This window comes from Ceratotherium simum, chromosome 31 (genome assembly GCF_057802395.1).
Source record: "Ceratotherium simum simum isolate JZ-2026a chromosome 31, ASM5780239v1, whole genome shotgun sequence".
In the NCBI taxonomy this organism is placed as follows: Eukaryota; Metazoa; Chordata; class Mammalia; order Perissodactyla; family Rhinocerotidae; genus Ceratotherium; species Ceratotherium simum.
Genome location: NC_141930.1, coordinates 19,102,423 through 19,116,778, shown reverse-complemented (window position 1 = coordinate 19,116,778; position 14,356 = coordinate 19,102,423). Strand labels below are relative to the sequence as shown.

General features: G+C 36.9%; 1 protein-coding gene across 2 annotated transcripts in view; it reads right to left on the bottom strand.

Annotated features, from left to right (window-relative positions):
• The window catches only part of ARFGEF1 (ARF guanine nucleotide exchange factor 1), a 153,729-nt gene that overhangs the window by 9,618 nt on the left and 129,755 nt on the right, over positions 1 to 14,356 (bottom strand). For both annotated transcript variants that reach the window (XM_087420482.1, XM_004436259.3), the window contains exons 30-34: positions 12,226 to 12,355; positions 10,924 to 11,059; positions 10,702 to 10,840; positions 8,902 to 8,974; positions 2,622 to 2,754 (exon numbers count right to left, since the gene is read on the bottom strand). In XM_087420482.1, coding sequence (XP_087276608.1) covers positions 2,622 to 2,754; positions 8,902 to 8,974; positions 10,702 to 10,840; positions 10,924 to 11,059; positions 12,226 to 12,355 — 611 coding nt within the window. The remainder of the gene's footprint in view (positions 1 to 2,621; positions 2,755 to 8,901; positions 8,975 to 10,701; positions 10,841 to 10,923; positions 11,060 to 12,225; positions 12,356 to 14,356) is intronic.

Genomic DNA, 14,356 nt, shown 5'->3' with positions numbered 1-14,356 from the left:
CCAGCAGCATGTTTGGAGATAATATTTATTTGAACAAATTGTACTCATGACAAGGGTCGACAGAGAGGGTTATACTAGGCAACCATTTCACTGGGTCACTAAAGGATAGAGAGCAAAGCTAAGCGAAGATTAACTATGTGGGACAGCAGGTATAGAATCTGGACTAGACAGAGCAGTGGTGTTCTCTGAAAGTGTGTAGAAAGAAGGAGAAAGCTGTTCTCTGGACAGGGCAAAGTACTCAGGTCTGTGCTGGTGATTCTTTTCTCTGAGGAGGAGAGTCAGAGAACAGACACCTCCTCACCGAACAGAGGAACCACAAGCTGCCCAACAGGTAAAAGGGCTCACAGGAGCGTGGTGGCCACTTCTTCTTCCTCCAGCCCCACCTATTCTGAGTCAACAATTCCACAGGGAACTTTTCCTAAAAACCTTTAAGGGGAGTGAGAGCAGGATGTCTGGAAGAAGGAAACAAGACTGAGCCCTTAGCTCAGGGTGGCAGGGGAGCAGCACTCTTTGCTCCAGTTAAAGGAATATTCCCAGATTAGCCAAGTGAAAAACTTTCTAATGTGTGATGACCAAGTCTTTCCTTTACAAAGCTTAGTATATTTAAGTTCAGTCTTGGAGCTGAGAGAGAAAAGCCACTCACTCTTCTGCCCTCATGGCATTTTCCAGTACAGAATGAAGCTGTTGGTTTCCGGCATAAGCCATGCTGTTCTCCAGAGAACAGGAATGAAAAATGAAAATGGGCCACTCGTCACCATCCAGCTCCCTTTTAAGAAGTTAGCAAGACACAGTGACTAAAGCTAGAAGCTCCTTTCAAGTAGGATACCAAATCTGTTGTCTTTAAAGAACAAATATAAGCACCTAGGATTAATAAAAAATTCCCTGAAAAAAATTAACTCAAAAATGGATCAATGACCTAAATATAAGAGCGGAACGTATAAAACTCTTAGAAGGAAACACTGGGGAAAATCTTCATGCCCTTAGAACTAGCAAAGGATTCTCAGCTATGACACCAAAAGCATGAGCAACAAAAGAAAAAATAGATAAATTGGACTTTATCACAAAAACTTTTGTGCATCAGAGGACATTATCAAAGAAGTAAAAAGATGACCGACAGCATGGGAGAAAAAAAATATTTGCAAATCATATATCTGATACAGGTGCAGTATCCAGAGAATGTACCAAATTCTTATAATTCAACAACAAAAAGACAATCCAATTAAAAATAAGCAAATGACTTGAACAGATATTTCTCCAAGGAAAAATATACAAATGGCCAATAAGCACATTTGAAAAGATGCTCAACATCATTAATCATTAGGGAAATACAAATCAAATCCACAACAAGGTACCACTTCACACTTACTAGGATGGCTATCATTAAAAAAAAAAAAGAAAAGAAGTGTTGGCAAGGATGGGGAAAAACTGGAATTGCTGGTGGGAATGTAATATGGTGCAGCCACTGTGGAACACATTTTAGTGGTTCCTCAAAAAGTTAAACATAGAACTATCATACGACCCAACAATTCCACTCCTAGGTATATACCCAAAAGTATTAAAAACAGGTATTCAAACAATACTTGTACATGAACATTCACAGCAGCATTATTTATCATAAACAAAAGGTGGAACAAACCCAAATGTCCATCAACAGAGGAATGGATAAACAAAATGTGGTATATCCATACAAATGACAATCAGTCATAAAAAGGAAAGAATTACTGATCCATTTTACAATGTAGATGGACCTTGAAAACATTATGTTAAATAAAAGCTAGACATAAAAGGTTCCATATTGTATGATTCCATTTACATGAAATGTACAGAATACCAAATCCAGAGACACAGAAAGCAGACTGGTGTTTGCTACAGGTTGGGGAAGGGGAGAATAGGGAGGAACAGCATAATGGTGATAAAAATGTTCTGAAACTAGATAGAGGTGGTGACTGAACAGCATTGTGAATGTACAAAATGCCACTGAATTATTCACTTTAAAATGGTTATTTTTGTTATGTGAATTTCACCTCAATTTAAAAAAGCAATTAAAGCTGTCCTATTTTCCTCTAGGGAAGAGGTAGACTTTCCTTGGTGTTATAATTTTCCTTCAGTACACAAAACTGAACCAATTTAGTAAAAAATAGGAGTTCCCTTTCTTTGTGAAAAGAACTAAGAAGGTGAGGGGAGGAGCAAAGGAGACATGGGTATGGGGCAGCAGAGTATAAAGAAGGCTTGCTCCTCAGAAAGCAAGGAGCTCCTGCATAGAGAGCACTGTCCCCTCACTATCTCCCCTCACAGAGCGGTAGGCCCATCGGACCCACTTCGGCAGAAAGAATATGGGGCTGACATGCAGAAGGGGATGGAGAGGGAAGACTCTTGTGCTTGACACAAACATGAGCTGAAGGCATTGTCGACAAAGCTGGTATTGCAGGTGTTAGCCGAGTTCCTGACCATCTGCAAGAGCATCTATCACTCAGGGGATGTCCAAGTTGGAGCAAACACAGTAACGAAGCGATCATACGATCAATTACAGTGTATGTTTGATAATAAAAGTAAAAGCAAAAATTTCATCCCTTTCTCACATAAAACAAAATACACAATTTTCATTAAGAGAAACAACTCACTTGCTGTAGGTTTAATTTTGCTGACTTCTTCATTCACAGTGGAGACAGAAGCCAATGGTGCTTGCTGTCTATTATCTGCAGATCTTGGTTGAATAGAATCATGGATATCTACAGATTTCTGTGATATTGTATCCTAATAAAATAAAAAATTCATTATAAGTACAATGAATAAAGCTTAAAGGTGAAAATATTTCCTATTATGCCATTTAAAAAAAAATTGTATTGTATCCCTATGAAAATGACATTCTACAAATTGTGATTATAGACACAAGGAGAAAATTATTTAAAATTACCTATACATAGATAAGAGCTGAGAGTCTTTAAGAAAACAGCTTCCTTTCTGACCCTCATTGGGCTCAGGCCTGATATCACCCAAGAGCAACAGATAAAAATGCTAAGCTTCATTGTGTGGAAAAACTAGTCAGCAATACCCATGAATTGTCACGAAATCTAAACAGACATGTGGCAGAGACAAGAGATTTCTGCAAGCTTTGTAGGGGTGAGTTTAGGGAAGGATCTTCTGTCACCCAAGGCATCAGGGACCAGGAAGGTCAATACGTTGACCAACTAGGAGTGTGGTGTCATGAAGGGAAGTCAAACATTCAAGTCCAACAGAGCTACACCAGATTCACTTTTGGCATTATTAAGTGTAACCTTGAAAAAGCAATGAATCTTCCTGAGCTGAGGTTTTCTGATCTGAAAATGGAGATGACACTTTCCTTGCAGATTGTTAAAGATTAGATAATAAATGCAAAGCACTAGCACAGTGTCAGACAATACATAGTAGCTGACGTTACTACTATTCTAGCTTTATTTTGTTATAGCAGTATGGCAGTCAGAGAAGACAGAACTCGGTTTCAAAAGGAACTGAGAATTCTGATGTCTAGCTAGAAGCAACCTCACCTGTGTTGCTAAAAGGAAGAGAGGGCCTATGTTCCCAAGAAACAGTGCTAATCAAAACAATATTTTAACTTGGACTTAAAATATCATAGTTTATGATCTTTCATTTCCTGTTTTGTATAAAATGGGGATAACATATACCAAACCTGGTTCAAAAAATTGTTAGAAGGATCAAATGTGAAAAAAGTTTTTAAACAACAAAGCACTACACAATCTAAAGCCATATTATTATTGTCATGATTGTTCTTATTCATCTTTATATTTGTCATAAGTGTTTAACATTTAAGAGGCTTTTAATAATAATTATATGAATACAATAGAGTATTTGGGTAATTAATTTGACCATGACGGCCTAAAATACATTTGAAAATAAAAACTTAAACATGAGAATGAACATAGCAACACTTATAAATTTATAAATCCTTTAAGGGAATGTTTATTGTAAAAATTAACTATAAAAAACAATGTCTCTTTTTGACTTGCACATTTTAATAAGCATACATTTTATTAAGTATATTTTAAGGAAGAAATTAACCAGTTGATAGAATTACAAATGTATTGCCTTACTGAAGATAAATGAAAGCATTAGTTTTTAAATTTTTTTGGCCATTAGCTCTTTTGAACATTCTGATGATTTCTAAGAAGCTTCTCCCCAGAAAATGAAACACACTTGGGGGTTTGAAAACTCTTCTGTGTATTAGAGGAATTTGTTAATGTTAGGCATACTGCTTTCTCAATTTTTCTGATTAATCAATGTAAATGAGAATGATTTTTTTGTAATCTTTTCATTTTTTAGAACATCTCTTCACTAGAATTAGTATGCCCATACCTCCCCTTTAAAAAGGACTCTTTAGTGGAAAAGGAGGAGTTCCTATGAAAGAAATCTCTACATGTTGATGTGGAGACATCTCTTAGACATTGTAAATACAAAAAGTTAATTTCCAAATTAGATTCCATTTTTTAAAAAACTACATATAATTAATATTAATTACATAGGTAAATTACAAAAAACAGTTGGAAGGATATACACCATAGTATTAAATATTGGAGTTGGGATTGAAGGAGGTAGCATAAAAAGGGACTTGCATTTTTTTACCCTATATTCATCTGTACTGTTCAAAAAATTTTTTACAGTGATTGGGTATTTTTCTATTTCTAATTTTTCAAAAGTAGTCCTTGCGTGCACAGCAAGAAATAATTCAGCTGAGCACGGCAATGAGGAAAATACCACAATTTGTTGGCAAAATATAAACAGTACAGAGAGAAAGAGGAAGAGGAAGAAAGGGTGAGGAAGAAACGAGGGATATCAGCAGTGGTGGCGGCAGCAACGATGGGCGGATATTGAGAGGCCAGAAGCAGAGCCAGGGCAGCTGCAGCTCTCAGAAGCAGCCAAGCAGAGAGCCAGCCTTGAGGGGCACCACTGAGCTCACGTCACTGAACCCAGCAGCAGACACAGTCACCAAGCACTCACCCTGGCACACGCGGTTCTAACAACTGTACATGCATTACCTGATCTAATACTCATCACCAGACTCACCTTTACACGCGGTTAAGTGACTTGCAGAGGCCACAGAGCTTAGTCAGTGCTGAGCCAAGATCTGATTTTGTGTCTAGTATCAAAGCATACACTGCAAACTACTCCACTATCCAGCACAGCTAGCAAAAACAAAAGCCCATAAGGCAAGGCAGGGACTGGGCCAAATTTCAGAAAAACAAAAACGAGAGCAAGCTCATCCTGGGCTCAAAACAGGACATCATAAGTGGTGGAGTCTGTGATGAATGGACAGATCCTGCAGATCAGGTTCATGGAGCCACGTGTGCCCAATATGCCAGATGTCACAGTTCTCTCAAGAGAAATTCAGAGTGGTACTTTTCTGTGAAATCTAAGTTTTAGCCACTGACAATTAGCTAAGAAATTTAAAAGTTGTGGGGGACAAATCAGATCAGTGGGCACTAATTTGTTACCTCTGGCCTCCTGGGTTTAGAATTCAAGGATATTAGTGGGAGAACAGTAGAAATCTGAATAAGGCCAGATCAGATAATAGTATTGTTTCAATGGTAATTTCCTGATTTTGTCAATCACAGTGTGGTTATGTAAGATATCTTTTTTTTTTTTTTTTAATGAAAAACACACTAAAAACTTTCGGAATAAAAGGGCATCTTATTTTAAAATTACTTTCAAAGAATTGAAAGAAAAATGTGTGAAGGTGAGGGGAGTGAGAGCAAAAGAAGGAAGGAGGAAGGAAGTAATAAAGCAAATGTAGTAAAATGATAACATTTGGGGAAACTTGGTGTGATGGTTAGCTTTATGTGTCAACTTGGCTAGGCTATAGCATCCAGTTATTCAATTAAACACTAATCCAAGGGTTGCTGTGAAGGTGTTTTGTAGATGTGGTGAACATTACAGTCAGTCGACTTTAAGTAAAGGAGAGAATCCTCGATAAAATGGGCAGAGCCTCTTCGGATGAGCTGAAACGCCTTAAGAGCGAAAGAGAAGTTTCCCTAAAGAAAGAGTTCTGCCTGTGGAGGACTGCAGCTTCAGCTCCTGCCCAAGAGATTCCAGCCTGCCCACCTGCCCTAGAGATTTCAAACTTGCCAGCTCCCACAATTGCATAAGCCAATTCCTTGAAATTAAAAATAAAAATATATAGAGATACATATACATACATACATTATACACAAACACACATCCACATATATATGTATAGAAAGACACAGACACATCTCTTACTGGTTCCATTGCTCTGGTAGAACACTGACTAATACAGATTTTGGTACCATGAAACGGGGTGCTGCTATATAACAAATACCTAAAAATATAGAAGTGGCTTTGGAATTGGGTAATGGTAGAGGCCAGAAGAGTTTTGAGGCATACGACAGAAAAAGCCTAGACTGCCTTGAAAAGACTGTTGGTAGAAATACGAAAGTTAAACACAATTCTGGTGAAGATTCAGAAGAAAGTGAAATGCATGGCAGAGAAAGCTTCTATCATCCTCAAGAATATATATGGTCATGAATAGAATGCCGATAGAAATATGAACATTAAAGGTGCTTCTGGTGAGATCTCAGAAGGAAATCAGGAACGTGTTATTGGATACTGGAAGAAAGGTGATCCTTGTGATAAAGTAGCAAAAAACTTGGCTGAATTGTGTTGTACTAGTGGGTGGAAGGCAAACTTGTAAGTGATGAACTTAAACATTTAGCCGAGAAGATCTTCAAGGGAAGTGTTCAAGGTGCCACTTGATGTTCTCTTTGGTGCTTACAGAAAAACGTTAGTATAAAGAGGCGCGTTGAGGAAGGAACTGTTAAACAAAAAAGAACTAGCACTTGATTTGGGAGGATGCTGACCTATCCAGATTGCAAACGATGCTAAAATTGGGAAATTGATTGTTATGAAAGCATGCTTTGGCTGGCTGGACAACTTTTTGCTAAAGAGATTAGGTGTGTGACTAATGGATCCAGGCAAACATCTCAGCAGAAGCCAGGAATAGAGCTGGGGTTATCCAGGATGGATCTGTTGACTACCCTCTTGTTTAATGGTGTGAATTCTCTTGACATACACAAGAGAAGCACAAGGATTTTGAGAATGATATACCAGCAGAAACACAGCCAGCCTGGAATGAAAGGGACAACAATGGGATAAAATGAAGTAAGGTTATCAGACTTCTGGGATTCTACAGGCAGGAAATGGGCTGATAGAGCTACTTGGCTGCAAACAGGTGCTAACCTTTAAGAAAAGGAAGAATGATTGAGAAGGCAGAGCTGCATGTCGAGAGGGAGGAGCCACGGGCCCAGAGGGCAGAGCATCAAGCCACAGCAAATTATACTTAGGCCTTGAAACTTAATGAAATTTGCCCTGCTGGGTTTCAAACTTGCTTAGAACCAGTGACTCTTTTATTCTTTCCAATTTCTCCCTTTTGGAATGAGAATGTCTATCCTATGCTTGTCCCACCATTATATTTTGCAAGTAGGTAATTTGTTTTCTAGGTTCACAAGTCCACAGATGGAGAGGAATTTTGCCCCAAAATAGACCACATACTTGATCTAAATGACTCAGATGATGAGATTTGGGACTTCTGATATGATGATATTTAGATGAGATTTTAGACTTAGTGCTGATTCTGTAATGAGCTAAGACTTTTGGAGATGTTAGGATGGAGTGAATGTCTTTTGCCTGAAAGACGAACATGAATTTTTGGGTGCCAGAGGGTACACTGTAGTGGGTTGAATAGTGGCCTCAAAAAGGTTATGTCCAAGTCTTAACCTCCGGTACTTGTGAAGATTACTTGGAAATAGGGTCTTTAAAGATGTAATTAAGTTATGGATATTGGGATGAGATTGTTCTGGATTTAGAGTAGACTAAATCCAATGATTAGTGTCCCTATAAGAGAAAGGAGAGGCAGATTTGACACACACAAGATTTGACTTTACACAGCCATGTAACGATGGAGGCAGAGATTGGAGTGGTGTGTGCACAAGCAAAGGAATGCCACAGGGTGTAAGCAGCGAACAGAAGCTGGAAGAGGCCAAGAAGGATTCTCCCTTAAAGCCTTGGGAGGGAATGTGGCCCTGCTGATGCCTTGATTTTGGACCTTTGGCCTCCAGAACTGTGAGAGAATAAATTTCTGTTGTTCAAAGCCACTAAGTTGGTAGTAATTTGTTATGGCAGCCCTAGGAAACAAATATACTGGGTAAAGGGTGTATCAGAACTCTTTTTACTCTTTTTGTAACTTTTCTCTAAGGTCAAATTATATTAATATTAAAAGTTTAAATAAAATAAGATAATATCCATGGGGCCGGCCTGGTGGCACAGTGGTTAAGCACGAGCGCTTCAATGTGGGGGCCCGGAATTTGCAGGTTCGGATCCCGGGCGTGCACTGACGCATCACTTGTCAAGCCATGCTGTGGTGGCGTCCCATATAAAGTGGAGGAAGATGGGCACAGATGTTAGTCCAGGGCCCATCTTCCTCAGCAAAAAAAAAAAAAAAAAAAAAAAAAATAGAGGAGGAGTGGCATCGGATGTTAGCTCAGGACTGATCTTTCTCACCAAAAAAAAAGATAATATCCAATAATATCTTCAGCTTGGCATGGAAATCTTTACATAATCTGGTACCTGCCTCTTACAACTTTTGAAATCATTTTAACTCTATGTCTCAGACCATCTATATTATAAAAATAATTTAAAATACCTCCTTCATGGCACTTCTGTAGGCACCTGGGAAATTTACCATCATGAAATTTAACCTTAGAATTCTGGATAATACATTCATACCATCTTTTCAAAAGAGCTGGGTTCATATAAAAGAATTTGGCCCATGGTAAAATTACTTATCATAAATAATCAAATAATTTTAAATATTCTTTCTTTATTAAAACTTACCAACTGTTTTTCACTCACAGGAGACGGAGGTGGGGGAGCCATTTCTCCAGAAGTGGGACGCCAGGTCAAGAGCCTTAAAGATATCAAAATCACACCAATCACTGAAAGTGTAAAACATGCCAAATCCAACATGTATTGAAACGGGCACCAACAAGTCATAAGAATATATCACAAACAACATATTCCTTCTTTGACCACTGCTAAGAGCAATTTGCTGAAAAAAATCTAGTAAAAAAGTTTAAAATACGTACTTCCAGAAAACAATTGACTAGCATTTAATATAATTAGAAGGGTACTCTGGTCATCAATTTTATAGTAAAAAAAACTCTTCTGGAAAGTTCAAAAACTTCAAACTCATTTTTTCTAAGTATTAATGTTATTAAATATTTTCTAAAGTGAGAATGAAAAAAGTTTGAGACTTTTCAAAATATTCATAGAACTTTTTAGATTCCATTTTTCAAAAAAAGTATGAAAATAAATAAATTTGGCCCAAAAGAAGAAGCTAACTTGCCACCCTTGGATTAGGTCCTTGGGACAGAAAGATAATTAAGGCCCAAGTTCTTGCTTCTGAGAAGTAGGAGCTCCTGGGGAATGGGGCAGACAGATGGTAAACACACTCTTTCAGTTCAATATGGAAAGAACTCTGGTAGGGTGTTTTCTATTAAGACATACTTAGATGATCTTTAAGTTCATATATCTTATCTGAGTGTGTAACTAAATAAATTAAAAAACAAAAGTTCATAAAAAAAAAAAATGTTCAGCCAGACTGGTTTTTATCAAACTTCACAGGGAAAACAGCTAGGCAAGCATTCATATTATCCTTGACATAAGGGCCACAGATAAATTCTGACAAAAAGGAATCATTTGTTGGTTACACTGCTGCAACAAAATGTGCACCAAAACGTAAGAAAAATTGTCCAACTATTGTAAACAGGCCAAGGGGATTACTGCGTGTCCTCTTAGCGTAGTCCTCTTAGAGACTGCTTTCCTATGGGTGTGTTTCTTTTGTTTGAATTCCTATTTCCTACTGATTAAGATATTTACAAGGGGATCATATGAGCGCAAACATATTTAACTCATGTTAAGAAAAAGTTTGATGCTTAAAACTCTGGACTGATAGTTTTCATATATAGTTTTGTCCCAGTGCATACACATATGTTTAGTTAATAAGATGTTTTAAGTAAAATTTAAAACATCTTTTTTAAGTAAGATTTAAAACATATTAAGGAGATTTAAAAATCGTAGCTCTAAGGTAAAACTGTGCGCAGGTCAGAGAGCCCCCAAGGTTGAGCTAGGAAGTAAGTTCAAATCTGTTTTACAAATAATCCAGGTGCTATCAAGCATAATTTAGAGAGACTGTATCTTAGTTTCTCCGTTGATAAAAAACTCCTCTACAATTCAATTCCAAACTTATCCCTTAGAAAAAGACGAGAATTGTAAAATACAATATTTGCAAATAAATTTTCCTTAGATTATTAAATCTACAGTAACTGAAATATATTGAGATTTTCTTTTTCAATTCAAAGAACCACTGGTTGGTTTAATCTGGATAAATAAAATCTTATAAAATCACTTCATAACCCCCATTTTGGATGATCAGACTAAAGGTTTGGTTTATAAGGAATTTTAATTCATGTATTTGTTATGGTTTACAGGAGTTTGATTTGTAATAAATACGAATTCACGGAACACTGAGATATTTTTAAAAGGATTTCCATTATGAGAAATCACTAGTTACTATCAAACCTTTTAGGTCCATCCTTCACTATACAGATATAAAGTGGTATAAAATCTTCTTACGCATGTGGGATTGTGGTTTTGAAGATATCCAGTGTGCAGTTACAAGTTTTATCCCAGATTTCTAGGGTAAATTTTTCACCATTGAGAATAACAACATTCTCTAAGCAGTTTGTACCAGATCGTGCTAACTGCTCATTATCTAGAAAAGAAAAGAACAATTCATTTAGACATTACCAGGATCATATTTAACACTTTATGTCACTTAATCTGGTACAGACCTACCTTGCTGCACACACCAGTATAGCTGGGCAAAAATATCATCCAAAAGTACATCACTGAGTACTTCTAAATACTGGGTGAATACATCACAGATTGCATAAAGTGCATGATTACAAGTTGTTGTCATCCATTCAGCTTTCTAGGGTTAAAAAAAGTCGGTAAATGAAGGTCAGACCATTTATCAACTATTAGAATTAAAAAAGAAATACACTTTCATACTTAAAATGTAAGCCTGTCCATGTTCCTTTCAGAGCACTAATTCCCTCTAGAATATTACATTCACCTCAACTTAATATCTGATATCTATTTCTCGTCATTATCCCATAATCACCTATGTAAAAAATAATTTAACTATTTTCTGCACTATTTGTTTTGATTATTAAAAACTATCACTGCTGCACTGTCTTGCTATTAACGTTATGACTTTTGAAACAATATGCATGAAGACCAACAGTTGGCCTTGCTCCAAAATATGTGAAAACATGAAAGAGATATAAAGAGGAAGGAAATGATAAGAATTTACCCAAGTGGGGCTGGCATAAGTTTAAAATAAAACTGACTTTCCTGAGGTATGGTTACTTGAACACACCATAAAAGGTGAAAAGGGCCATACAAAATAAGTGTAAGTAATTTCTTTATTTTTCTCAAATACATAAAGGACTAATCTGGACTGAGAGTATTCACATTGAGCTTTGTGCCAGTGCATACACACATGTCTACTTAATAAGATGTTTTAAGTAAGAGTCTACTTGTAGATTTAAAAATTGTAGATCTAAAGTAAAACTTTGTGCAGATAAGGAGCCCCCAAAGTTTGCATTTAATACAACTATACGGGATAAAACAAAAAAACCTGAAGTTCTCTCCCCACACTTAGTGAAATGCATCCTGTACTTGGTTTCTAGTAAAAGACATTCAAATAAATAAAATAAATAAAACTTTTTACTCGGTATTCTTTATTCAATTCAGAATAAGAAGTCATATATGAATACTAAAGGAAGTTACAGGTGTTTATAGTTGTGACAGTATCAAAATGAGGAAAAGAAATTAGAAGTTCAACGAAAACACTGAAAACAAATATTCAATTCATTAACTCAGTGCTACCCCCAAATAGCATTCTAATTTATAAAGACATACTATTATAATGCCTTGAAGAAAAATTTTCTAGAAATTTTTTCTGTTCAATGTGCTTAATCTGAAATACTAAATAAAATGTATTAGGGAAAATATTTATATTAACATTAAATATTAAAATATTAAGAACCTTTTAACTTGACTATATTAAATGAAAATTTTGTGTTCTCTTACCTCTGTCTGCTGTTCTGGCAATTTCATGTTGTCAAAGATTCTGAAAACAATTCTAAATAAATCCTGCCACCAGTGTTTTTCGTAAGTGTGGCCATAAGTTTTCATTATTTCAAACATTACTGTTAAACCCCTAAAATGATAAAACATAATTAGGAAAGCTATAATACAAAAAAATCATACCACATCAGAACTCCCCTCCTAAAAGTCTTCATAGTTCACAAAGCTACTGAAAACAAAGTTTATAATTTTTATTTATTTATTCTTTTCCCCCAAAGCCTCAGTAGATAGTTGTATGTCATAGCTGCACATCCTTCTAGTTGCTGTATGTGGGACGCGGCCTCAGCATGGCCGGAGAAGCGGTGCGTCGGTGCGCGCTCAGGATCCGAACCCGGGCCGCCGGCAGCGGAGCACGCGCACTTAACCGCTAAGCCACGGGCCGGCCCTGAAAACGAAGTTTAAATCTGGTTTTAAACTAGCATGTCATACAGAGTTTTAAGAAATTTAAGTTGCAAAACAGGTTTCCTGAGGATGCATTGTTTAGGGAAAAAACTCCCAAGGCCATGGCCTTAAAATTTTTTCTTTATTTTACTTTTCCTCCACTCTCACCCCATCATTCTAGCATTTTAAAATTGTAAATGGAATTACAGATTGAGAAAGATCATCATCTGGGTGAATATTAACTTTGTGGCACTGTGGCCAAGGAAGAAAGCGCATCAATAACTGTCTAAGAACAAATAAAAATTATATTTTGTAAAATCTTTTTTCAAAGAGCTATAGGAATTTTTAGCTAACACCATAACTGTTCATATAATATCCTCAAATAAAAAGATTTATAAAACTAATTCACTAAAACATTCATGTAGGCAGGGTCTGTGTCTGTCTGTTTCCTGCTGTATCCCAGGCACAGAGCAGCACTTGTCACCAAGGAGGCACACAGTAAGTATTTGTTTAATGAATAAACTGTTTAGTATCACATTCACTATCTCATGAATAAGAGTTGAAGCTAAAACTTAAAATTGCCTTCCGGATTTCTTATTATCTTTCTTGAAATAATAATACCTTTATGTAACCATTAAAAAGCTTAATCTTTTCTCTACATGTTACTTTCTTATAGCAAAATATAGGTATCCTTAAATATAGAGGAGGTTTTTATTTCCAAAAGTCTGATGGTAAGCCAGAACAAAATTTTCTTTGAAAGGCTCCTTAGGGACTGGTACACAGTCTAGCTGATTTGTGGCTATGCTACCTGCCAGGCCTAGTACATGCCTGGTACATAGTAGGTTCTGAACAAATATTTGTCAAATGAATGTGCAAAATAACGTTACGGTAGTTCAGTCCTACGGCAAGTTCACAACACTTTATTTAATCAATAAGATACCTAATGAGTAAAATGAGCAGAAGTAAAGAAACTCCTGTGGAAGAAACACACTCTTCCCCAGGAAAACCCTGACAGGGTTCCTCATTTTCCCCTACAACGGAACAAGGTTCCCTCTTCCTCCATCTCCTGAGCTCAAAATCCATTTCTCCTTCCAAGTAACCCAATGCTAACTCTGATGGCTGAGAGTAAGGGAATGTGGGAGTCCTGTTTCTTCCAGGCCCCCAAAGCAAACACAGATCTAGAGAGGTTTCCAAGGATTTTTACTGTTGAAGAAGTCTTTTTTAAAACAATACTTAAGTTGCTGGTATAGGGAAAAAGAACATTTGGGATACTAGGTTAATTATTTAACCCCTAAATCTACAGAATTTTGAGGGAATCAAATGAGAATGCATTTGAAAGTACTTTGTAATTAGTGTGTTATACAAATCACAGTGTTGCATTTTTTTTTAAATTTTATTTATTTATTCCCCCCCGCCAAAGCCCCAGTAGATAGTTGTATGTCATAGCTGCACATCCCTCCAGTTGCTGTATGTGGGACATGGCCTCAGCATGGCTGGAGAAGTGGCGCGTCGGTGCGCGCCCGGGATCTGAACCCAGGCCACCAGCAGCGGAGCACGCGCACTTAACCGCCAAGCCACGGGGCCGGGCCAGAGTGTTACATTTTCAAATGTAATCTAAATCACAGCCCTTACAAATCCTGGGATGGAGTAAGGAAAAAAAGCCACCACTGAACAAAGTTTACTCATATTTTTC